Raw genomic sequence first — 22,284 nt, 5'->3', positions numbered from 1 at the left:
TAGGGAGCCCCTTCCTGGAAGGCAGGGTACCAGCTGCCTGGGCCGCACGTCTGACTTCTACCCTGCAGGGGCCACTCCTTCAACTTTCGACAGCCCCAGGAGCCCCAGCCGCTACCTCTACCCACCTCCGGGACCATGGTTTCTTTTTGTACTCCCCCCACACTCACATAACCAATTCCCTTTAACGCATTCCCTGTTTTTGAGGGGCGCCCGGTGGCTCAGTCGGTTCAGCGTCTGACTCTCCATCTCGGCTCCGGTCGTGATCTCAGGGCTCGTGAGTTGGAGCTGACAGCGCGGAGCCTGCTTGGGATTCTCTCCCTCTGCCCCTCCCCTGCTCTCACTCCAAAGAAACAGATAAATAAAGAAACAGACAAATTCCCTGTATTTGTTTTTTTTTTTTAATTTTTGTTTTACCATTTATTTATTTTTGAGACAGAGAGAGACAGAGCATGAACAGGGGAGGGGCAGAGAGAGAGGGAGACACAGAATCCGAAACAGGCTGCAGGCTCTGAGCCGTCAGCACAGAGCCCGACGCGGGGCTCGAACTCACGGACCGTGAGATCATGACCTGAGCCGCAGTCGGACGCCTAACCGACCAAGCCACCCAGGCGCCCCAAAATTCCCTGTATTTGAAATACCTAGGGCGGTTTCCGTTTTCCTGAGCAGACCCAGGGACCTGGTCTGTTTCAGGTCAACTGAAAGCCTTTGGTCGGGGCGCCTGGGTGGCGCAGTCGGTTAAGCGTCCGACTTCAGCCAGGTCACGATCTCGCGGTCTGTGAGTTCGAGCCCCGCGTCGGGCTCTGGGCTGATGGCTCAGAGCCTGGAGCCTGTTTCCGATTCTGTGTCTCCCTCTCTCTCTGCCCCTCCCCCATTCATGCTCTGTCTCTCTCTCTGTCCCAAAAATAAATAAAAAACGTTGAAAAAAAAATTAAAAAAGAAAAAAAAAAGAAAGCCTTTGGTCAATTTTGAAATCACAATGTTATCTTCCTTCCTTCCTTCCTTCCTTCCTTCCTCCCTTAATGTTTATTTATTTTGGGAGAGTGGGAGAGAGAGCCAGAGAGTGAGGAGGGACTGAGAGAGAGGGGGGGGGGGGGGGGGGGGGGAGAGAGAGAATCCCAAGAGGGCTCCAGCCCAGAGCCGGATGCAAGGGCTTGATCTCACAAACCGTGAGATGGTGACCTGAGCTGAAGTTGGATGCTTAACCAGCTGAGCCACCCAGGCGCCCCCAAATCACAACATATCTTTCTGAAAAAGCTTAGGGTCTGTAATACTGGCAACTAGAAGATGAACACATTCAGGGACGCCTGGGGGGGGGGCTCGGTCGGTGAAGCGTCAGCCTCTTGATTTCCGCTCAGGTCGCGATCTCATGGTTTGCGAGATCAAGCCCCACGTAGGGCTCGGTATGTTCCTCCAAGAGACAAATGGATGGAAAATTGAAGGAGACAAGGAAGGTAGAACACAAGGTTCCAATAAACTTCTAGAGGAACATATAGAGCTGAGAGGAGAGATGAGTTTCAAGAAGAGAATAGCTGAGCACTTCCAGAACTGATTAAAGACATGGGCTCTTGGATGTAGGAAGCACATGTCTTCTGTGGGGGTAAGAGGTGAAACCGCCCCCCCCCCTTCAGATTGGAGGTTCCAATCCAGATTGGATGCTTTTGATTTGCTATGGTGGCTCACAGAAATCAGGGAAACATTTTTGTTCACCAGTTTTTTTTTTTTAATTTTTAAAATGTCTATTTATTTTATTTTTGAGAGAGAGAGAGAGAGAGCACGAGCAGGGGAGGGGCAGAGAAAAGAGGGAGGCACCGAGTCCCAGAATCCGAAACGGGTTCCGGGCTCCGAGCCGTCAGCACAGAGCCCGATGCGGGGCTCGAACCCATGAACCGTGAGATCATGACCTGAGGTGAAGTCAGACACTCAACCGACTGAGCCACCCAGGCACCCCTGTTCACCAGTTTATTAAAAGATGATAAGGATATGAGATGATAAGTTTATTAAAAGATGATAAAGGATATGAGTCAGTTGCCAGTTGGAGAGATACATAGGGTGAGATCTGGGGGGGAAAGTCTGGAGCCTCCGTACATGTTCCAAGTATGCCACTGGCTCCCAGACTTCCACAAGTTCACCAGCCTGGAACTTTCCAAACCCAGTCCTTTTGGGTTCTTATAGAGGCTCCATTGCAAAGTCATGATTGACTAAGCCATTGGCCATCGGCTGATTCAACCTCTCCTCCCCAAAGGTTGGGCAAGTGGGGTAGGAATGAGAGTTCCACCCCTTCTTTCCCAAGGTGGGTCCTCCTGGCAACCAGCCCCACCTTTGGGTGGGGTCCGAAAGTCACCTTCATTAATAACAAGACAACCATGTCACCTGCAGGGCTCCGGGGCATTTTCAAGAACTGGATGAAGACTAACTACATCTGAGAAATAGACATTTTGGTCATCTGACAAAATATATATTTCTCATAAATCATTATATCGCAGGGAGACTGATACAGAACAATCAGTATCAAGGTACACCCTATTAAAGGCAACGGACTTTAAAGATTTTATTTTTAGGGGCACCTGGGTGGCTCAGTCAGTTAAGCGTCCGACTTTGGCTCAGGTCATGATCTCACAGTTCGTGGGTTCGAGCCCCGCATCGGGCTCTGTGCTGATGGCTCAGAGTCTGGAGTCTGCTTCTGATTCTGTGTCTCCCTCCCTCCCTGCCCCTCCCCTGCTCATGCTCTGTCTCTCAAAACTAAATAAATGTAAAAAAAAAGTTTTTTTTTTAAGATTTTATTTTTAAGTAATCTCCTCAACCAACCTGGGGCTCGAACCTACACCCCCGAGATCAAGAGTCGAACGCTGCACTGACGGAGCCAGCCAAGCGCACTAACGTCAATAGATTGTAAAGGTAGAAAAAGTGTCCTCTTAGCAGACATGCAAAACGATTAAGTTTTTCAAGACAAGAAACTGAAACCAGAGTGGCTCAGACCTTTACACAGAAAGGATTCTTCCAAGAAAGCGGTGGAGGGACGCTTGTCATGACGACTAGGAAATAAAGCGTGATCCTGAAATTTCAATCCAAACGATAGAATGACACTAGACAAAAATGTTTGAGCATGTCAAAATGTTGGGAGTAGCGCTCCTATGAGCCCTCCCTAAAGGGTTTACTAGATATGAATGGAGGTATTTTATTAAAAAAAAAACAACAAACAAACAAAGAGAGAGAGAGAGTTCGTTTACAGAAATCAGAGACTTCTTTTTTAAAGTTTTTTCACTAATTGTTTTATTTATTGATTTATTAAAAAAAAATTTTATTGTTTGTTTATTTTTGAAAGAGAGAGACAGAGCGTGAGCGGGGGAGGGGCTGGGAGAGAGAGGGAGACACAGAATCCAAAGCGGGCTCTGGGCTCTGAGCTGTCAGCACAGAGCCCGATGCGGGGCTGGAACTCACGCGCTGTGGGATCGTGACCTGAGCTGAAGTCGGACACTCAACCAACCGAGCCACCCAGGCGCCCCTGATTTATTTTTAAGTAAGCTCGACACCCAACATGGGGCTTGAACTCACGACTCCGAGATTAAGAGTCCCGTGCTCTACCAACTGAGCCAGCTGGGTGCCCCAAGATTTCTTTTTTTGAAAGACTATTTATTTAAGTAATCTCTCCACCCAGGGTGGGGTTTGAACCCACCACCCTGATTGCATATGAGTTGTACTGATGCTGAATGTCACATGAGCACAGCTCAACCAATGGTTCTCTCTCTCTCTCTCTCTCTCTCGCTGAGCGATTGTGGGTGATCATCTTCTGTGCTCAGATGCTCAGTCTCAGGCCGTTTGGCAGAAATCAGCGATTTTTCAGAATGTTGGAAGGTGCCCACAACTGTCACTGGTGAATTTTTTTTTTTTTTTGTCACTTCAAAGCACCTATGGATAGCCCTTTGCTTTTCCGGCCAAGAGAAGGCTTAAGAATGCTTTGCCTCATTCTAGGTCAGGCTGCCTGCGGATATAGACCCTTTCCTCTGCTGCCTTATTTTTTTTTTTTAATTTTTTTTTCAACGTTTATTTATTTTTTTGGGGACAGAGAGAGACAGAGCATGAACGGGGAGTGGCAGAGAGAGAGGCAGACACAGAATCGGAAACAGGCTCCAGGCTCCGAGCCATCAGCCCAGAGCCTGACGCGGGGCTCGAACTCCCGGACCGCGAGATCGTGACCTGGCTGAAGTCGGACGCTTAACCGACTGCGCCACCCAGGCGCCCCTCCTCTGCTGCCTTATTGCCAGTTACATGAAATACAGTCTATGACAAGAGTTTATGACTATTTACTGTAGTCAACACCCGTGCGAGCATATACAATCGTTCCCGTGCAGAAAAAGATTCCATTGAGCCAAGAGATAACAGTGATTGCATTAGTGATCGTGCAAGTCGTCCTCCACAGTATCCCTCCTCTCTCTTGTTTCCCTCACACCAGCCGCGAAGGTTTCCAAAGGTAAGTGGTGGTGAGTTTGTTTATTTTCTTTATATCTTGTATTTTCTTTATTATTTTGTATTCTATTACAGTATCGTATCGTAGTCATTTCTCTCTCTCTCTTTTTTTTTTTATTTTTTTTTCAACGTTTTTTTTTTAAATTTATTTTTGGGACAGAGAGAGACAGAGCATGAACGGGGGAGGGGCAGAGAGAGAGGGAGACACAGGATCGGAAACAGGCTCCAGGCTCTGAGCCATCAGCCCAGAGCCCGACGCGGGGCTCGAACTCCCGGACAGACCGCGAGATCGTGACCTGGCTAAAGTCGGACGCTTAACCGACTGCGCCACCCAGGCGCCCCTTCTCTCTTTTTTTTTAATGTTTATTTTTGAGAGGCACAGTGCGAGTGGGGGAGGGGCAAAGGAAGAGGGAGACACAGAATCCGAAACAGGCTCCAGGCTCTGAGCTGTCAGCACAGAGTCCGACGGGGGGGCTCGAACCCACGAACCATGAGATCATGACCTGAGCCGAAGCCGGACGCTTCACCGACTGAGCCGCCCCGGCTCCCCCTAATTCACAGTTCTCCTTTTTGTCAATGAGGGCCACCATCTCGCCATAGATTTACAAGCCATTTGAAATTACGCCTCAGGGAAATCTCTGTATTTGTATAAATACTGGGAAAATCATCATTAAAATGGAGGCGGGAGGTCAGCCAGGGGAGCGCTCACCCCCTTAACGCCCGTCTTCCATCGTAGACCCAACCGGAACCAGCTGGACATTTTGTTTCGAACAGCCCTCCCAACCCCCTCCTTTCCTCTTCTCTGTCCTGCAGTTTCACCGTGGCTTGCTCGGCTCTAGTTGCAATTCTCAGGGACTCCCAGAGAAACCCATTTGGCTGGTAAAATAATTTGGCAATTATATATATATAATAGTTCTATTGTATTGTTGGTCTTTCTCATGATGACTTCTACAGTTCTTTACGTATGAGAAACTAAGACTTTGATTAGGAGTTGCCACTCTTTCCCCCTGTGTCATTCAACTTTGAGTTCGCTTAAGGTGTTTTGCTTGCCATGCAAAGATTGTTCTTTAAAGAAGGAGGAGGAGGAGGAGAATTTGGGGGGCGCTGGAGTGGCTCTGTTGGTTATTCGAGCCCCACGTCAGGCTCTGTGCTGACAGCCAGCCAGTCCAGCACCCCCTCTCAGCACACACACCTTGCCTGATCCCCACTGTGCTGAGCCCTCCCCACCCCACTAAGGTCGGGACACTCCATTCTGGGCCACTGATCCTCCCCAAACTGGCCTCGCCTGCTCCACCCAAGGGCCTGAGGGCTGTTTGTTCAAAAAGAAACAAAAAAGAAAGAAGAATGTCGGATCCTATTTCCCCCCCCCATTTGAATGCATGGTGTTTTCTTTTCTGGCTTCTGGATTATGAGTCACAGTTTAAACGCTTTCTCCACACCCAGGTTATAAAGGAACTTTCCAATGTTGACTTCTCTTTCTTTCATGGTTTTGTATTTCACATTGAAATCTTTGAGCTATTTGGAGCCTGTTCAGCGTATTATTTTTTTCCCACTCCTTCCTTCTATTGGATTGATGGGGTTTGCTTTACTCCCTTATTTTTCACATTTTCTTTTAAATCAAAGTTTTGTATGCGCATAGTAAAGTCACCAAGTGCTACTCGTCAGTTTAAAGTTCCACCTCCGGGGTGCCTGGTTGGCTCAGTTGGTTGAGCGTCTGTCCGACTTCGGCTCAGGTCATGATCTCGTGGTTTGGGGGTTCGAGCCCCACGTCGGGCTCTGTGCTGACAGCTCAGGGTCTGGAGCCTGCTTCAGATTCTGTGTCTCGCTCTCTCTCTCTCTGCTCGTCCCCTGCTCACATTCTGTCTCTCTCTGTCTCAAAAATAAATAAAAAATTTTTTTAAAACATTAAAACAATTTAAAAAAATAAAAATGTATGTCCTTGTTTTGAGAGAGAGAGAGAGAGCAGGAGGGGGGAGGGGGGCAGAGAGAGAGGAGGAAGAGAATCCCAAGCAGGCTCCACGCTGTCAGCACAGAGCCTGTCGCAGGGCTTGAACTCATGAACCTTGAGATCATGACCTAAGCCGAAATCAGGTTGGACATTTAACAGATGGAACCACCCAGGCGCCCTTAAACATTGTATTTTTGTCATTTCTACACCCAGAGTGAGGCTTGAACCCACAATCCCAAGATCAAGGGTCACATGCTCCACCGACTGAGCCAGCCAGGCACCCTTGGGGGTGTGAATTAATTCAACCAGTGGACAATGGCTGATCAGTATATGCTAAACCTGGACGTATTCATAAGCTCTATTCATAAAAGCCCCAAACTGGGACGCACCCTGAAATATTGGGATTTATAAAAAGAAATGTGTATTTGATCTCCATTCTCTGTTTCTGGCAGAGTTCCTAAACCTTTACAATTTCCGACGTGCTGTAGAGTGTTCAAGGTGCCTTGATATTCTTAAACCCCTTTCAACCACATTTGCCTTTGTATGGTGACTTTGGAAAGCACCTAAGAGCGGGGGCTGGTTGCCAGGGGAACGAACCAAGTGGTTAGAGGGCTAGAACTCTCAGCCCCACCCTCTGACCACACCAGGGAAGGGGAGAGCGACTGGAGGTTGAATCCATCACCAATGGCCAGTGATTGTATCAGCCCTGCCTGTGTAAGGAAGACGCCATAAAACCCAAAAGGACGGGATTCGGAGAGCCCCCAGGGGGATGAGCTCCTGGAAATTTGGGGAAAGTTGCCCCTGGAGAGAGCATTGAGGCTCCATACCCTTTCCCCATGCCTTATCTGACTGTTCCTGGGTTATATCCTTTTTTTTTTTTTCAACGTTTATTTATTTTTGGGACAGAGAGAGACACAGCATGAACGGGGGAGGGGCAGAGAGAGAGGGAGACACAGAATCGGAAACAGGCTCCAGGCTCCAAGCCATCAGCCCAGAGCCTGACGCGGGGCTCGAACTAACGGACCGCGAGATCGTGACCTGGCTGAAGTCGGCCGCTTAACCGACTGCGCCACCCAGGCGCCCCTCCTTTTTTTTTTTTTTTTAATTGGGGTGGGGGTGGGGGTGTATCCTTTTATAATGAAGCAGTAATCTAGTAAGTAACATGTTTCTTTGAGTTCTGTGAACCACTCCAGCGAATTAATCCAACCCAAGGAAGGGATTGTGCTAACCTCTGCTCTGTGGTTTATGGGACAGAAGGACAGGTGCAACCTGGATTGGGAACGAATATCTCAAGTTGGGGGGAGGGGGGCAGGGCTTCTGGTACCGAACCCTTAACTTGCAGGATCTGCGACTCTCCAGATAAATAGCGTCAGGAATTGAGTTAAACTGTAGGACGCCCAGCTGGTGTTGGCGAATGGGTTGGAAAACCCATCGGACCTGGTGTCGGGATCACGGACGCAGAAGTTCATTACCAGTGGAACGGGTAGTAAATTGAGGTACATTCAATGAGCAAACTATAACCACGCAAAACGTCTCACAGAAGGGCGTTAAGGGAAAGCAGTCCTGTTTTCTCTTTCTCCTCTCATACCTGATCTCTCACATCCCGTCTGACCCGTTGGTCTGACCTTCAAAATGCACCAGAACCCGATCACTCTTTGCTGCCCCCGCCCACCTGGACTGCTCAGGGCCCGCGGCGCTGAAAGGTCCCCGCGTCCAACCTCTCCTCCCTCGACCTGTTCCCCACATGGCCGCCAGAGGGCGCCTGTTCCCCACTGATGGGTGCTTGAGCTCCTTTTCTGCTAGACACTCGTCCCTGGCTCCGGGCTCATTCCTAGAAAAGCCTAAGTGCCCGCAAGGCTTTGAAGTATCTGGCCCCTTCCTTCTCTGCCTTCACACCCCCCTCTCTCCCCAGGGCTCGCTCACTCCGTTCTGGTCACGCCTGCCTTACAGTTAGTTCCTAAAACACTTGGCGCTTCCGCTAGCCTCAGGGCCATTGTACTGGCTGTTCTCTCGGCTGGGAACGCCCTTCCCCCCAGAAACCCACTTGGCTCATCCCTCACCCGCTTCAGGTGGCTGCTCCAATTACACCTTCTACCGGGAATTAAATGATATTAGGCAATCGTTGTTAATTTCATTATGCCGTGGGAAAGTGATTTATAGTAGGGAAAATGTCTTCACTGTTGGAAGACACAGGCTGAAGGGTGGAGTGGGGAAGATGGCTCGAATGGGTCCTAAAATGGTTCAGCAAATACAGAAACATTAAACAAAAGAGGCAACTGAGGCAAAATGTGGCAGATTGCTGAACACCAATATAGAGGGCAACCTTATGATTCTTCCTATTTTTCTGTACATTCCAAATTTTCATAATCAAAAGGTTTTCTAAGTGCCACTTAGAAAGCCTCGGTGAAGCTTTTCTGGTCCACAATATATATATAATATATATATATATATATATATAATATATATATATTTTTTAACGTTTACTTATTATTGAGAGACAGAGAGAGACAGCATGAGCAGGGGAGGGGCCGAGAGAGAGAGGGAGACACGGAATCCGAAGCAGGCTCCAGGCTCGGAGCCGTCCGCACAGAGCCCAATGCGGGGCTCGAACCCACAAACCGTGAGATCATGACCTGAGCCGAAGTCAGACGCTTAACCGACTGAGCCACCCAGGCGCCCCACTGGGCCACAATATTTAAAATTATCCTTCGGAGAGCCTGGGTGGCTCAGTCCGTTAAGCAATGGACTCTCGATTTCGGCTCAGGTCATGGTCTCACAGTCCTGGGATTGAGCCCCACATGGGGCTCCGTGCTGACAGTGCGGAGCCTGCTTGGGATTTTTCTCTCTCCCTCTCTCTCTGCCCCTCCTCCGCTCGTGCTCTCTCTCTCTCTCTCAAAATAAATGAACATGAAAAATAAAAAATAAAATAAAAATTATACACCCTTCCCTGCTTTGTTTTGTTCCATAACACTTGTTTGTATTCACCACACATGCAAGTTTTCTATGTTTTATAATAAATAAATATATACATTTAAAGGTATATAGTATTCCTCCTGATATATAGATATCAGAAGACACATAAATATACTTCATACTGGGCGCCTGGGTGGCGCAGTCGGTTAAGCGTCCGACTTCAGCCAGGTCACGATCTCGCGGTCTGGGAGTTCGAGCCCCGCGTCAGGCTCTGGGCTGATGGCTCAGAGCCTGGAGCCTGTTTCCGATTCTGTGTCTCCCTCTCTCTCTGCCCCTCCCCCGTTCAAGCTCTGTCTCTCTCTGTCCCAAAAATAAATAAATGTTGAAAAAAAAAATTAAAAAAAATATATATATACTTCATACTATACAGTACGTAAACATACTTCATCATATACAAGTATGTAAACATGCTTAATAATATATAATATATATACTTTCTACTCTACAAACATACTTTGCACTAAATAAATACATAGCATATATTTATAAAATATTTTGTGTTAATATATTTATATAAAAATATTACATATAGGGACGCTTGACCGGCTCCGTCAGTAGAGCATGAGACTCTTGATCTTGGGGTCATGAGTTCGAGCCCCAAGTTGGGGTTAGACTTTACTTACTAAATTTTTTTTTAATTATATATATATATACTATACAATAGAAATTATATACTTTATAATATAGATTTTACCAGGGTGTTGTGTTTACTTTGCCACCCACCCCTACCCCACTGGAATATGACTGGCAAGAGGACAGTCTTGTCCTCATCTAGACTCTGCTGGGTCTCCCGTCCCAGCCCAGGGCCTAGCACACAGTAGTAAAGTTTGTGGCATTGATTAATTCCCTTCCCCTGGTTCCTGAGTGGGCCTAAAGATCCTTCTGGCAAGAAAAAAAAAAGTCCTTCAGGGCCCTTCCCCCCCCCCCACCCCCCAGCCTCCCAAGCCCTGCCTGGTTCCAGTGTGCCAGGCACAACTATCCTATTTAATCCCCCCCCCAACAAACTTATGAGTAATGTACTCTCCTCACCCTCATTTTATAGATGGGGAAATTAAGACCCAGAGAGGCTGTCGAAATTCATACAGCTAAAAAACGAATAGCTAAGATTTTATTTTTTTGAGAGAAGCGTTGTGTTCCTTTCTCTTTTTTTAAGGTCTATTTTTGAGAGAGCACAAGCAGGGGACGGGCAGAGAGAGAGGGGGCCAGAGGATCCAAAGCGGGCTTAGTGAGGACAGCAGAGACCCCGAGGCGGGGCTCGAACTCACAAACCATGAGAATTTCCCCTTGCATCCTGGACCTTCTCCCGAGCAATCATTGACAAAAGGGGGTGAGAGGGTTTGCCAGTGGTTATCAACAAATCAGAATTTTTTTTTAAATTTTTTTAATGTTTATTTATTTTTGAGACTGAGAGAGATAGAGCATGAATGGGGGAGGGGCAGAGAGAGAGAGGGAGACACAGAATCGGAAGCAGGCTCCAGGCTCCGAGCCATCAGTCCAGAGCCCGACGCGGGGCTCGAACTCACGGACCGTGAGATCGTGACCTGAGCTGAAGTCAGACGCTCAACCGACTGAGCCACCCAGGCGCCCCAACAAATCAGAATTTTATTCCAAAGCGGTTGGTTGCTGGGTAGGCCACAGACCTTGTCTGCTCCATAGTCCCCCGTGGGTCTCCCTCTAACAAAGGGGGTCAGAGATAAAGCGACAGGCCCAAGGCCACACACCCGGCAGATGACACATCTGTGACCAGCTGCATATGCCTGGTCCTAACGTCTGGCTCTCTCTACACCTACACACATAAATAATTAAAATATGTATGTGAAAGAGCCAAGATCTGGCTACGAGGCACGACACAGGGAGGTAATGGTGACTATGTTTTATAGACAGACTTCTGACGTTGACCCCATCCGAGGGTATTGTACCTTGCCTCACTCCACACTCACCAGGGTCCACTATCTGCGGTACTGGCGGTGGGTGCTGGGAAGCCCTTGGAAGAGAGCAAGCAGGGGAGGGGCAGCTCTTGATGCACAAAGACCCTCCGGGGGCCAAAGTGGATGCCAGGGCGCAGGCTAGGGCCAGGGTCCAGGCAGAAGAGAACTGCGTTGAAGCGGGGCCGAGGGGGCCCAGAGGAGACCCACAGGGCCGATTTGGGGACAGGAGGACAGGGCTTGAGTCCGATGGGCTTTGGCAGGGGAAGAGGGGCAGGGCCGAGGCATCTGGCCTAGCGACTAGATGTACAGTGGGGCTGTCCCAAAGATGGGGAAGTAGATAGAGGAAGTGTGAATTCTTGGGCCAAGAGGCCAAACTCAGTTTATGAGGAGGCGGAAAAAGCTTCCACGTCAGAGAAACGGCCAGGACACTGGGAGCTCCCATCGCCGGGTCTTTGAAAATGAAAAGGGCCCAGGACGGGGATTCCTGGTTGAAACCCTGGAGTCCCTGAGGTGCATCATCGGGGATGACAAACTGATGTTTTGTTCTTTGGCATTTTATTTCAAAATAAAAGAGGGGAAAAAAAAAAAAAAAAACCAACAGCAGCACCGGGAGATCCGGCCTGAGAACGGAGAGATGCGGAGCTGGGGGGCCAAAGTGCATCCTCGACCCCAGGAAACGGAGCAGCGGGGAGTCCAGATGCCCCCCGCAAAGGCCTGAGAGGCGGGGCTGGGGCCCAGACGCCTGGGTAGGGCCCTTATGGCTTTGGGAGTGTAGAGACCACGCGGGGGCGCCAGAGACCCAGGCGTCCCGGCTCCCCCCTGGCCTTTTATTTCATATTGCACTTGAGGTGAGTCAAGGGTAGGGAGGCGAGGTTCCGGCGAGGACTAGATGCTACGGGTCAGTGGGTCCGAGGGGAGGGAGGTCAGTCTTTAGCGTCACACCGGGAGCATCCACTCGTGGGTTCCCGTTCCGTACTGCGGGACGACAGAGGTGGGCCGTGAGAGGAAAGCCACACTGCAACTCCCAGCAAGCCCTGGGGCGTCCCACGCTAAAGGGTTGTGGAGTTGCGCCCCCAGGACTCCATGGGAAATGTAGTCCACTTCCCGGAAGACTGCCTACCGCTATAGGGAAAGGGAAGGGGAATCGGGGCCGAGATGGCGCAGAGGCTCGAGGGCGATGTAGTTCCGCCAAGGGTCACTGTCAGGTCCCCGAAGGCTCTAGGGGAAAAAAATCCTCTCCGGCAGGGAAGGCCCAGAAAGTCCAGAGACGCGTAGTTCTAGGTCCCGAGGCACAGGACTTTACCGAAGCTCCCGGGAAATGTAGTTCTAGGTCGAGTGCCATGGAAAGGGGCCCGGAGCTTCTCAGGAAAGCTCTCTCGGCTGGGATGAAATGGAAACACCTCCGGGGGCTTAGGAGAGGAGATATTCCTGGGCCACAGTGGGGGCTGAGGTCCAGAGGCTGGTAGGAGAGTCCTCAGGCCAAAAGGAGAGCCCAGGGCTCCAGGGCCACCACGCGGGGCGGGCTTCTGGGCCAAATACCCACCGGAAGTCCCAGAGGTTCATGGGAAGGGAGTGCCCCCACCGGAAGTGCCCCCCTTGGAGGCACAAGGGCAGGGAAGGCGAGTTCTCAAGCCAGGGTTCTAGAGGCTCCCAGGAAAGGGTCATTTCCCGCCAAAGAGTGTTCTAGGCCACAGAGGCTCACGGAAAAGGAGACCGTCTGGGGCCCAGAGGCCGATGGCAGGGGCCATTATTGGCTCTTCGGCCTGCGGCGGGGGGTGGGGGGAAGGAGGCTCATGGGAGGTGACCTTCCCGGGGGAGCACCCCTCCAGCCCATTTCCCGGCGGGTGCACCTCACCTGGATGGCCCTCAGCTCCTTCAGGAAGCGGTGGATAAGCTCAGGCCCATTTTCCATGGTGGGAATGTGTAAGTGCTGGAGGAGAAAGCGCCGTGAGGCCCGGGCCGCGCGCCGCCTTCTTCCCTCCCGTCCCCAACGGCACCCCCACCTCACCTTGCCTTGGTACACGATCCGGTGGACAGGGCAGACCTGGCAAGCGGTGCCCGAGCCAAAGACTTCCCGGACCCGTCCCTCGTCCAGCGCCCGCAACAGCTCCTTCATGGTGATCTTCCGCTCTACGACCCGGAACTCACCCTGCGGGGCGATACACAGGCGCCCGGGGGGCTGCGCTGCCGCGGAGCCCGGCCTCCCCCGCCTCCCCAAGAAGGGCGAGAAAGAGACCCGAGGAGACACAGCCGGAGAGAAGGGGCGGGTGCCAGTGCGCCACGGCGTCCCCCGCCCATTTCCCCCTGAAGGTTCTGGCCCGCAGCCCCGCAGGATCCCATCGTTCCCGCAGACGCTGCGCCCTCACCCAGGTCCTGGCCAGGTCCAGCAGACTCTGTCTGACTACTCCAGGCAGGATGATACCGTCCAGCGAGGGGGTCACCAGTTCCAGCACTGGGGCAAGTATAAGGGTGGGGGTGTCCCCTCACACCCTGCCATCCCCTTAGGAGCCATCGAGCCCCCCCACCCCTACCCCGCCCCCAGATCTGCGATCCGCTAGGAGTGACGATAGCCCACTCCCGCCAGGGCCTGTGTTGGGTCAGGGGAGGGCTCACCCCCATCCTCGTAGGTCCAGTAGATAAAGATGTTCATGGTGCCCACCTCGGTGAGCTGGTGGTCAGGCCCATACAGCCAGAGGACCTGTTCGCAGCCCCTCTTTCTCGCCTCCTCCTGCACCAACACTGTGGGCCCGTAATTCCTGGGAGGGGGCAACGCGGTTGACCGGGGAGCCCGCTTCTTCCTCAGACTCCGCTGAGGGGCAACCACCTCCTCTGTGAACTCTTACGACGCCCCCCAGCCGGTTCCATCACAGCACACGCAGGGGCTCCCACCAGCCTGGGAGGCCCTGGAGGGCAGGGCCCGGACCTGATTTATCCGTGTCCCCAGCTTCCACCCAGCACAGGGCCTGGCCCTCCGGAGACCTCACAAGGGTGAAAGGACCTGAATGAAACTCCCAGCTGGGGCCACATTCGCTCTCCCAACACGCCTGTACCCCACCTTCTGTCGGGATCACCACGTGGGAGACCCTCCCCGCCAAGGCCGAGGCCGAGGCCCCTGGCAGGACAGATTTACACAGAAAGCCCACACAGAGGAGGGGATGATCATGGGAGGCCCCAGGGGACTGTGAGAGCTGAGCATGGGGGTCGGGAGGTGGGGTGCTGGCTGAGCTTGGGTGTCCAGGGGAGCCTACGTGGGGGAGACACCAATGAGCTAAGTATAAACGTCATTTCTGGAGGCTTCCCAGGGGGCCGATCCTGGTTTTCCCCACTGCCTTTCACCCAAGCCCTTCCTAATACTTTTTTTTTTATGTTAACAATTATCTATTTTTGAGAGAGAGAGAGAGCATGGGCAGGGGAGGGCAGAGAGAGAAGGAGACAGAATCTGAAGCAAGGCTCCAGGCTCTGAGCTGTCAGCACAGAGCCCGATGCGGGGCCCGAGCTCACAAACCATGAGATCATGACCCGAGCGGCAGTTGGACATTTAACCGACTGAGCCACCCAGGCACCCCGCCCCTTCCTAATTCTGAGCCGACTTGTCCACAATGCTTAGCACAGACCCTCTCCCCTAGAGCCCCCTCCCCCCCCCCCCCCCCCCGCCAGTGCCAACATCACATCCCACGGGCAAGCAGAGCTGTCCCAGGTATGTGAAGTAAGAGGGGAAGGACAGTGCACATCCAAAGACGCAAGTCAACACCCAGTGCCTCTGAAATCCAGGGCACACGACATGTGGGGTCGGGGGAGGGACTACTTACCCCCCGACCTTGTAGTCACCGACCCCACCCACCCAGGCCCGGATGAATGTCGGGTCGGCTAGGAGGGAGACAGGGTCCACGGCATCTCCAGGGAAGTACGGGCCCACAGGGCAGAGAATGACAAACAGGAGAGCTTGCGAGGAACGGGCGACACCCAGTGAGGGCTGCAGTGGGCAGAAGGGGGCATCAGGGACCCAGGAGTCCAGGCCCCCAGCCCAGCCCCTCCCTCTCCCCTGGAGTTCCCACCGCTGCCCCTCAGCAGACCCCCCGCCTTCCGCCCCACATCCATCCCGCGCCGGAGTCAGGCCCACCTCATTTCCAATGATCACAGGCCGCACGTAGAGGCTCGCGTTGGTGTCATCAGGGACCCAGTCTTTGTCCACTTCCACCAGCCGGCGGATACACTCCAGCAACTCGGCCTTGTCAAAACTCTGGGCAGGATTCCCATGAGTCAGGGGGACCCCCTGCGCCTCCCCGCCCCCCCCCCCCGGGTGGCCAGCCACGGCCCCTCACCGGCAGGCAGAGGCGCAGGGCCGAGCGCAGCATCCGGTCCATGTTGAGCCAGGGTCTGAAGAGGCGCACCTGCTGGTCGCTGCCTTTGAACGCCTTCATGCCCTCAAAGAGCTGCTGGGACAGGGGCGTAGGTGACTCAGCTCAGAGACCACCTCAGAGAGCCATGAGAGACACCAAATCAGAGCCTGATACACAAGGATACGGACACGGATGCAGAGACGGGGCTGGGGAGAGACTAACAACGGAGCACACAGAGGAAGGGAAGAGAAGAGACAGAGACACCAGTAACAGCCAGAGAGACCCAGGGACAGGGGTGCAGAGACAACACCCTACTTAAACCCCTTCCGTGTTACGTGGTACGATTTCTGGGGAACAACAATGGTGTGGAAGCTCTGGTTTTAAAGAATCCTTGTGTTTGAGAAGCACTGGAACAGCTACGGATGTAATGATACAACTTCCAGGATTTGCTTCAAAAACCTTACAGAAAGGGGGACAAAGAATGGAGTCCTGATGAAATGACACAGTGATCGACACGTGTGCTAGCCGATGAAGTGGGGAAGGGGGGGGGCAGTTATCGCATTCTTTTTTCTTCCAAAGTAAATTTATTTAATTCAAATTTAATGCCTTGGGGCGCCTGGGTGGCTCAGTCGGTTAAGCGTCCGACTTCGGCTCGGGTCGTGAGCTTGCGGTTCGTGGGTTCAAGCCCCGTGTCGGGCTCTGTGCTGGCAGCTCAGAGTCCGGACCCGGCTTCGGATTCTGTCGCCGTGTCTCTCTGACCCTCCCCTGCTTGCGCTCGAGCCCTCCGTGGCTCCCAGGGCCCTCGACGAGGTGCCGTCTCCACAGCTCCTCTGTGGCCCTGAGGGTATCCTTAGCCTCCCCTGCCTCACTCCAGTCCCCAAATCCCCCCAGTACGCCGGGCCCTCCTTTGTCCCGAGTCTTTGCACTAGCTGCTCTGTCTCCTGCGAACGCCCTCTAAGCTTCCCTCCGCCAGAAGAGACCCTACTTTCTTTCAAGTTACAGGTGGGATCGGTGCCTCCTCTGGCTTCCACGATGCCTCAGGTGCCTCCCCACCCCCACCCCCCATCATGATCATGCTGGGCTGTAACCAAAACACGGGGGTTTCAAAGGAGACAACTGGGTCTGTTCATCTCGGGGAACCCAGCATCACCCAGCTCGGGGCTCGGCCTGGAATACGAGGGACCTGAGAAGGAAGGGACACACGGAAAACAAACCCAGGGCGGTGCACCCGGCAAGAGGGAACAGAGGCAGAAAGACGGGGACGGAGGTCAGGCGCCATGCCTGTAGCGAGTAGTGGAGGCCGGAGCAGGCCGGGTGCAGCATGAGGTTCTGGAAGGGCTGGATACGGGGCTGGCCCCAGCCCTTCTGCTCGGTCCATTCCACCATCAGCATGTGGTCAGTGAAATTCTTGCCAAACACCAGGGGCTTGCTGGGGTCAGGCTTCTCATGAGGCTCCTGTGTTATTTCCAGCCGCAGGTCTGCAGCCTGAGAAGAGACGGGGGACCTGGGTATCCTGAACTCTGGGCCCAACCTCAAACTGAAAAACTACAACCCCCATGAATCTCTGGGGCTAAGACCTAGCGGGAAGAGACCCCCTGTGGCCCCAGAGGCTTCTGGGACATGCAGTATCCAATCTCTCCCACCGCCTTCTGGCGGATTATGAGGCCACCCCGTTGCCAACCACCTTCACCTTTGGACCCTGGACCCTTTTGGAGATGCCCAAATCCAGCTGCCGGCCCCTCCCTCAAACCTAAGGGTCCTCGCCCTCAGTCCCCTCCTCCCTCAGACCCAGTAAGTCGTCCAGGCCCCAGCCCCTCCTTGAGATCCAAAAGTATATTCCCGTCCATTCACCTTGAAGTTGGATGAGGCGTATCTTCTGGGGCCACACAGAAGCCAAGAGACAGGGAGGAGTTTGCGGGCCCAAATCTGGAAGAAGGGGGGGACAGAAGTAAGAAAGGTAGTGAGGCCAGGAGAGAGAGAGAGAGACAGCGAGCAGGGGACCCTGGCGCTCGCTTTGCCACTTCCTGCACTTGGGAGGTCCCTCTGGCCTGCTCTATCCCAGGCCCGCTGCATTCTAGACGGGGCATGTGGCCCTGGCCAAGTCGGCCCCCCTCTCAGATCAGCGTATAGCGGGAGGGAATCCCAAAGGAGGCCAAGTCCCCTCCCTGCCCTCGCGAGGGAAATCCCTAGAAAAAGCTGAATCAGCTCCTGTTCCCTCCTTGCCAGGGCAAAGTTAAACACAGGCACCTCCCACCCCGGGGAACTTTGTCCCCAGCCCTGAAATCAGCTCAGACAGAAGACAACCGACTGACGGAAAGTGCACAGGTAAGTGAAGGCCTCCCTGGGGGACCCAAATCCTGATAAGAGTTGGAAAACTGAGGAACCTATAGGCCGTAACTCCCCAGAACCCAGAAGCTGGGCCCCCCGCCCCCTCCTCCCTCAGACCCAGAACTCTGGACTCCTCAGACCCAGGAGACCCAGTCCCCAGCCCCTCCTCCCTCAGACCCAGGAGTCCTGACCTCCAGCTTCCCCTTACCCCAGACCCAGGAGTCCAGGCCCACAGCCTGCTCCTCCCTCAGACTCAGGAATCCGGGCTCCCAGCCCCCTCCTCCCTCAGATCCAAGAGTCCAGGACCCCAGGCCCCTCCTCCCCCAGACCAAGGAGTCCAGGCCCCAGGCTCCTTCTCCTTCAGACCCAGGACTCCAAGGCCTTATTCTCAGGCCTCAGATTACCTGAGGCTCCCAACCCCATACCTCAGACACCAATGATTCTAATTCCCTACGGATCCCAGGGCTGAGGCGACCACATGGGCCTGGGGGGCGTCCCCCGGTCATTGACAGAGACCCTGCTCAGATCAACACTTGTGGTCCTGCCTGAGGCAAACAAGGGAGAGCAGGTCTGTCTGTGCCCATCAGGGTGGCCTCTCCCCAGTATTCTTTGACCTCACAGTGCCTCCTTCCCAGCCTGGCAGGAAAGCAGCTGGGTCATGAGGTTCGGGCCACCACAACAGCGGACATAGCCTGCTCCTGCCCTGTGCGCTGGGTGAGCGGACGTGAGCATGAATGGCAGCAGTCACTGGTCAGTAGGTGAGTCCTGGGGAAATGGGGGGTGCTGGGCTGCCAGGTCCTAAAGTCTGGGCCCTGAAGTCAGAGGAGTGGGGCTGGAGAGCGTGGGGCCCAAGAGCGGCCGGCGGAGCAGGGTGTGGGTCTGCGGCATGGCCTCTAGGTGGCGCTGTGTCGCCCACACAAGTCTGTGGCCACGCTTCTGTCCCGGAGGGAACCGGACTGCACAGCATGGAGACAGCATGGCCACCCAGGGTGGAGACAGCGGTCTCTGGGCAGGAGAGTGGCCCTCAGGAGGAGCCACATGGAGAAAAACAAAATAAAAGAGAGGGAAGAGCAAGAATGAGAAAGAGACAGACGGAAACAGAAAACAAAACTCAGGGGCCGCCTGGCTGGCTCAGCCGGAGGAACGTGGGACTCTTGATCTCGGGTTGGTGAGCTGGAGGGTTGAGCCTCGAGCTGGGTGGAGAGATTACTTACACATAAAGCCTTTAAAAAGACAAACTGAAGACAAAACTGAGAAGAACAAGAAATCAGGAACAAGAGATGCCAAAAGAGGTTCGATCATAAAGACAGACCGATACGAGAGACAGATAGGGAGGCAAACTCACGTCAAGTGAAGTCTGGAGAAATCCAGAAAAATTCCGAGGGTGAGATATAGAGAAGCTGAGGGAAGGAGGAAGAAGTGGACAGAGACCAGGCTTCAGGTGACAGACAGCACAAAGTGAAAGAAGACCAGGGGAAACGAGCGAAGCCGACACCAGGAAACAAGCTGTCTCGGTGATATTTACAGAGATACCCAGGAGATAGAGATATCTCTACCTCTCCCACAGGGCACAGAGAAGGGGCCGGACAGTGTCCAGATTATAAATCTGCACTGGCCATCAAGACCCTGTTGTCCTGAGAGAAGCTGTCTTCGTCTTCCCAGGACATTTCTGCAGGCACAGGGGTCTCAGCTCAGCTCAGGGAAGGTGCTCCACCTTCTGACACCCCACGCCACGGGGATCGGACCCAAGGGATGCCCTCAGATGGTAGATGGGCTGTTGGGACAAAGGGTGTAAAAGGGTGGGGGCTGAATTCAGAAACAAGGAGGAGGGGAGCGGAGGGGCACAGGGCAGGGCTCTGCAACGCGATGGAGCCTCCCCTGTGTCCCCATTACAGCCTAGGACTGTCCCCATGCGGGACTGTCCTCCCAGCAAGGCCCAGGACTGTCTTTTGTCATAGTTCAGCCCTGTCTTTCACACTTCAGACGGCCCCCCACGTCTCAGCCCAGGAAGAGTCCCCCTCATAATGCAGTGCTGTCCTTGTCTCAGCCAGAGACTGTCCCTACCCCAGCCCCAAACTCTCCCAGTCAAAGCCCCCAAATTGTCCTTGTCATGGCCCAGGACTGATCCCATCACATGGAGAACCGTCCCATTGTAGCCTGGGACTGTCACATCACAGACCAGGTCTGTCCCACGATAGCTCAAGACTCTCCCAAACTGTCCCCATCACCGCCCCGGACTTTCCCACCACAGCCCAGGAATGTCCCCATCAAAGCCCCAGTTGTCCCTGTCACCGCCCAGCATCCGTCACCAAAGACTCCGAAACGTAAACGTAAACGCCCTATCTATCCACCACGCTGGCATAAGAGTCCTAGACAGAGTCAGGTGCAGACTTATCCTGAAAAACACTTTCCCCAAGGTTAAGCAGCAGCTGTCCCGGGTTCTAAAGATCCCTTCTTTGAGTTGTTACTATTTCTTTCCTCGCCGAGAAACTTGATTCTCTAAAATCATACTCTCCAAAACTCTGCTCACTGGCATCTTATCAGGAAGAACAGCCCCTCCCATTCTTGCCAGGACGATCTGTCACTTTGACGGTGCGAAGCTGCCTCGACTTCCAGCCCGGACGCAGACTTTCAGATAAGAGGTTTCTGGGACACAACATCCCACATAGATCTTAACCTTTTAATTCCAAGAAAATCGGGCCTTGGGCCCAATTCCCAGTCCAGACCTGAGATCTGTGCTTTCATCCTACCCCCAGCCCTCGGGGCTCGGGGTGTCTTTTCCCGACGCCCCCACGCGCTGACTATTCCCTCCTTAGTCCCCCCCCACCCACCCCAGTCCAGAGCCTGTCCCATTACTCTGCCCTCCTCCGTGTTTCCCCCCACATACCTCCGGTCGGCGTCCCGGTCCCACCACCCTGTCCTTTTACAGCCTCGTGCTCCCTGCCACGGGGCCCCCTCCTCCTCGGCGCCCCGCAGCGGAACCCGAGCACCGAGGGAGCGGCGCAAAGCCGGACGAGCCGGGAGCTGGTGGGCCTCCCGGAAGTGGGCCTCCCGGAGGGGTTTCCCCCAGCCTCTCTCCCCACCCAACCCTGCCCCGGCCCGGGGCCGCGAACCCACCTGCCCCAGCGCGGCTGCGGCCATGGTCGGTGCGGCGGGCAAACTGTACCCGCCCGGGGCGCCGCCCAGAAGAAAAACGTTCCGGCCCCGCCCCGCTCACGCCCCCCGACGCGGGAGGGCCCCTCCTCTGACACCCCAGGCCGGCCGGGCCTCCCCGATTATAGGGCGCCCATGGGGAGCTGGGCCCTGCTGGAGAGCGCATGCGCTGGAATCCGCGAGGCGAAGGGGAGTCCATTGAAATACGCCCTCCTCCCCACCCCCACCCAGCTTCTGTTCCAGCCACGCAACTGCTGTACCAGAACGTACATGGAAGTTTTGTTTCTGTTCGTTCTTTTGCTTTCATGCATTTTAATAGGTACTGTCACGGAACGCTAACGAGGATAAGCAGTTCGAGGTGAGAGAGGAAAGGCCAGGAACAGAAAGAAACCTCCGCATATCTCGATCCCTGGGTGATAAGGAAAAGCTCTCGCTGTAAACTTCTGTAAATAGATCACGTAAATGAGAAAGGACTTGGGAAAAAGGCCTCGGAAGAGGGTAGCAGGTAGGGATGAATGAGGGGGTTGCAATCAACCCCTATTTTTTTTTTCAAGAAAATTTTAACGTTTATTTATTTTTGAGAGAAAGAGAACGTGAGCAGGGGAGGAGCAGAGAGAGAGAGAGAGAGAGAGAGAGAATCCGAAGCAGGTTCCAGGCTCCGAGCTGTCAGCACAGAGCCCGATGCGGGGCTCGAACGGGTGACTCGCGAGATCATGACCCGAGCCCGAGTCGGTCGCCCAACCTGTTGAGCTCCCCAGGCACCCCACAGTCAACCCGTATTTGAATATACTTTTTTTCTTTCCAAGGGAAAATGTGTCTTCTTTGTAACTTTTTAGGAGATACAACGCACGTGGTTCATCATGCCTCCTTCCGGTCCCTGTCATCAGCGAGGCCCGGAAAATTTTAATCCCCCACCGCATCAGTGAGCCTCTAAGAACAGCCCCTCAGGCAGGGTTCCCTGGTTATGCCCCTTCATGAGTGTCTCCCCACCCACAGGACCCCGAAGGACAGAGTTAGCTAATTACAGCGCACCAGGATCCACCTAATCCCTAGCGATTCAAACCTGCATCAGTGCCCCCTATACCGAACTCCTCGGCCACTGTGGCCCCAAAACCATCCGTGGTCAGAGTTTCCCCCAACTCCTGCATCC

General features: G+C 53.7%; 1 protein-coding gene and 1 long non-coding RNA gene across 4 annotated transcripts; one reads left to right on the top strand and one right to left on the bottom strand.

Annotated features, from left to right (window-relative positions):
• Positions 1-11,851: 11,851 nt before the first annotated feature.
• Positions 11,852-21,298, bottom strand: BCAT2 (branched chain amino acid transaminase 2). Of its 3 annotated transcripts, none has more exons than XM_043600356.1 (11): positions 21,099-21,298; positions 17,505-17,579; positions 16,935-17,138; positions 15,636-15,749; positions 15,434-15,553; positions 15,123-15,286; positions 13,927-14,069; positions 13,680-13,765; positions 13,322-13,462; positions 13,169-13,243; positions 11,852-12,288 (listed from the first exon to the last, which is right to left on the bottom strand). In XM_043600356.1, the coding sequence occupies exons 1-11, from the start codon at positions 21,120-21,122 to the stop codon at positions 12,250-12,252; spliced, it is 1,185 nt and encodes a 394-aa protein (XP_043456291.1). In that variant the 5' UTR covers positions 21,123-21,298; the 3' UTR covers positions 11,852-12,249. The 3 variants fall into 3 exon arrangements, with proteins under 3 accessions (XP_043456291.1, XP_043456292.1, XP_043456293.1); XM_043600357.1 differs by having other exon boundaries at positions 15,636-15,746; positions 21,099-21,296; XM_043600358.1 differs by lacking the exon at positions 21,099-21,298 and adding an exon at positions 19,538-19,574.
• Positions 17,872-21,713, top strand: LOC122494858. Its single transcript, XR_006300286.1, has 3 exons — positions 17,872-17,978; positions 18,617-18,739; positions 20,911-21,713. It is a non-coding gene; the product is annotated as an uncharacterized LOC122494858 (long non-coding RNA).
• Positions 21,714-22,284: the final 571 nt, after the last annotated feature.

Source organism: Prionailurus bengalensis, chromosome E2 (assembly GCF_016509475.1).
Source record: "Prionailurus bengalensis isolate Pbe53 chromosome E2, Fcat_Pben_1.1_paternal_pri, whole genome shotgun sequence".
In the NCBI taxonomy this organism is placed as follows: Eukaryota; Metazoa; Chordata; class Mammalia; order Carnivora; family Felidae; genus Prionailurus; species Prionailurus bengalensis.
This window is presented reverse-complemented; position numbering and strand designations above follow the sequence as displayed.

Excerpts from the sequence above, each read along its gene's own strand:
- BCAT2 (XM_043600356.1), bottom strand. The coding sequence starts at position 21,122 with ATGGCCGCAGCCGCGCTGGGGCAG. Across the intron at positions 15,750-16,934 it reads GCCTCCACTACTCGCTACAG|CAGCTCTTTGAGGGCATGAA; the intron begins GCATGGCGCCTG and ends CCCCTGTCCCAG. Across the intron at positions 13,244-13,321 it reads GGATCGTGTACCAAGGCAAG|CACTTACACATTCCCACCAT; the intron begins GTGAGGTGGGGG and ends TTTCTCCTCCAG.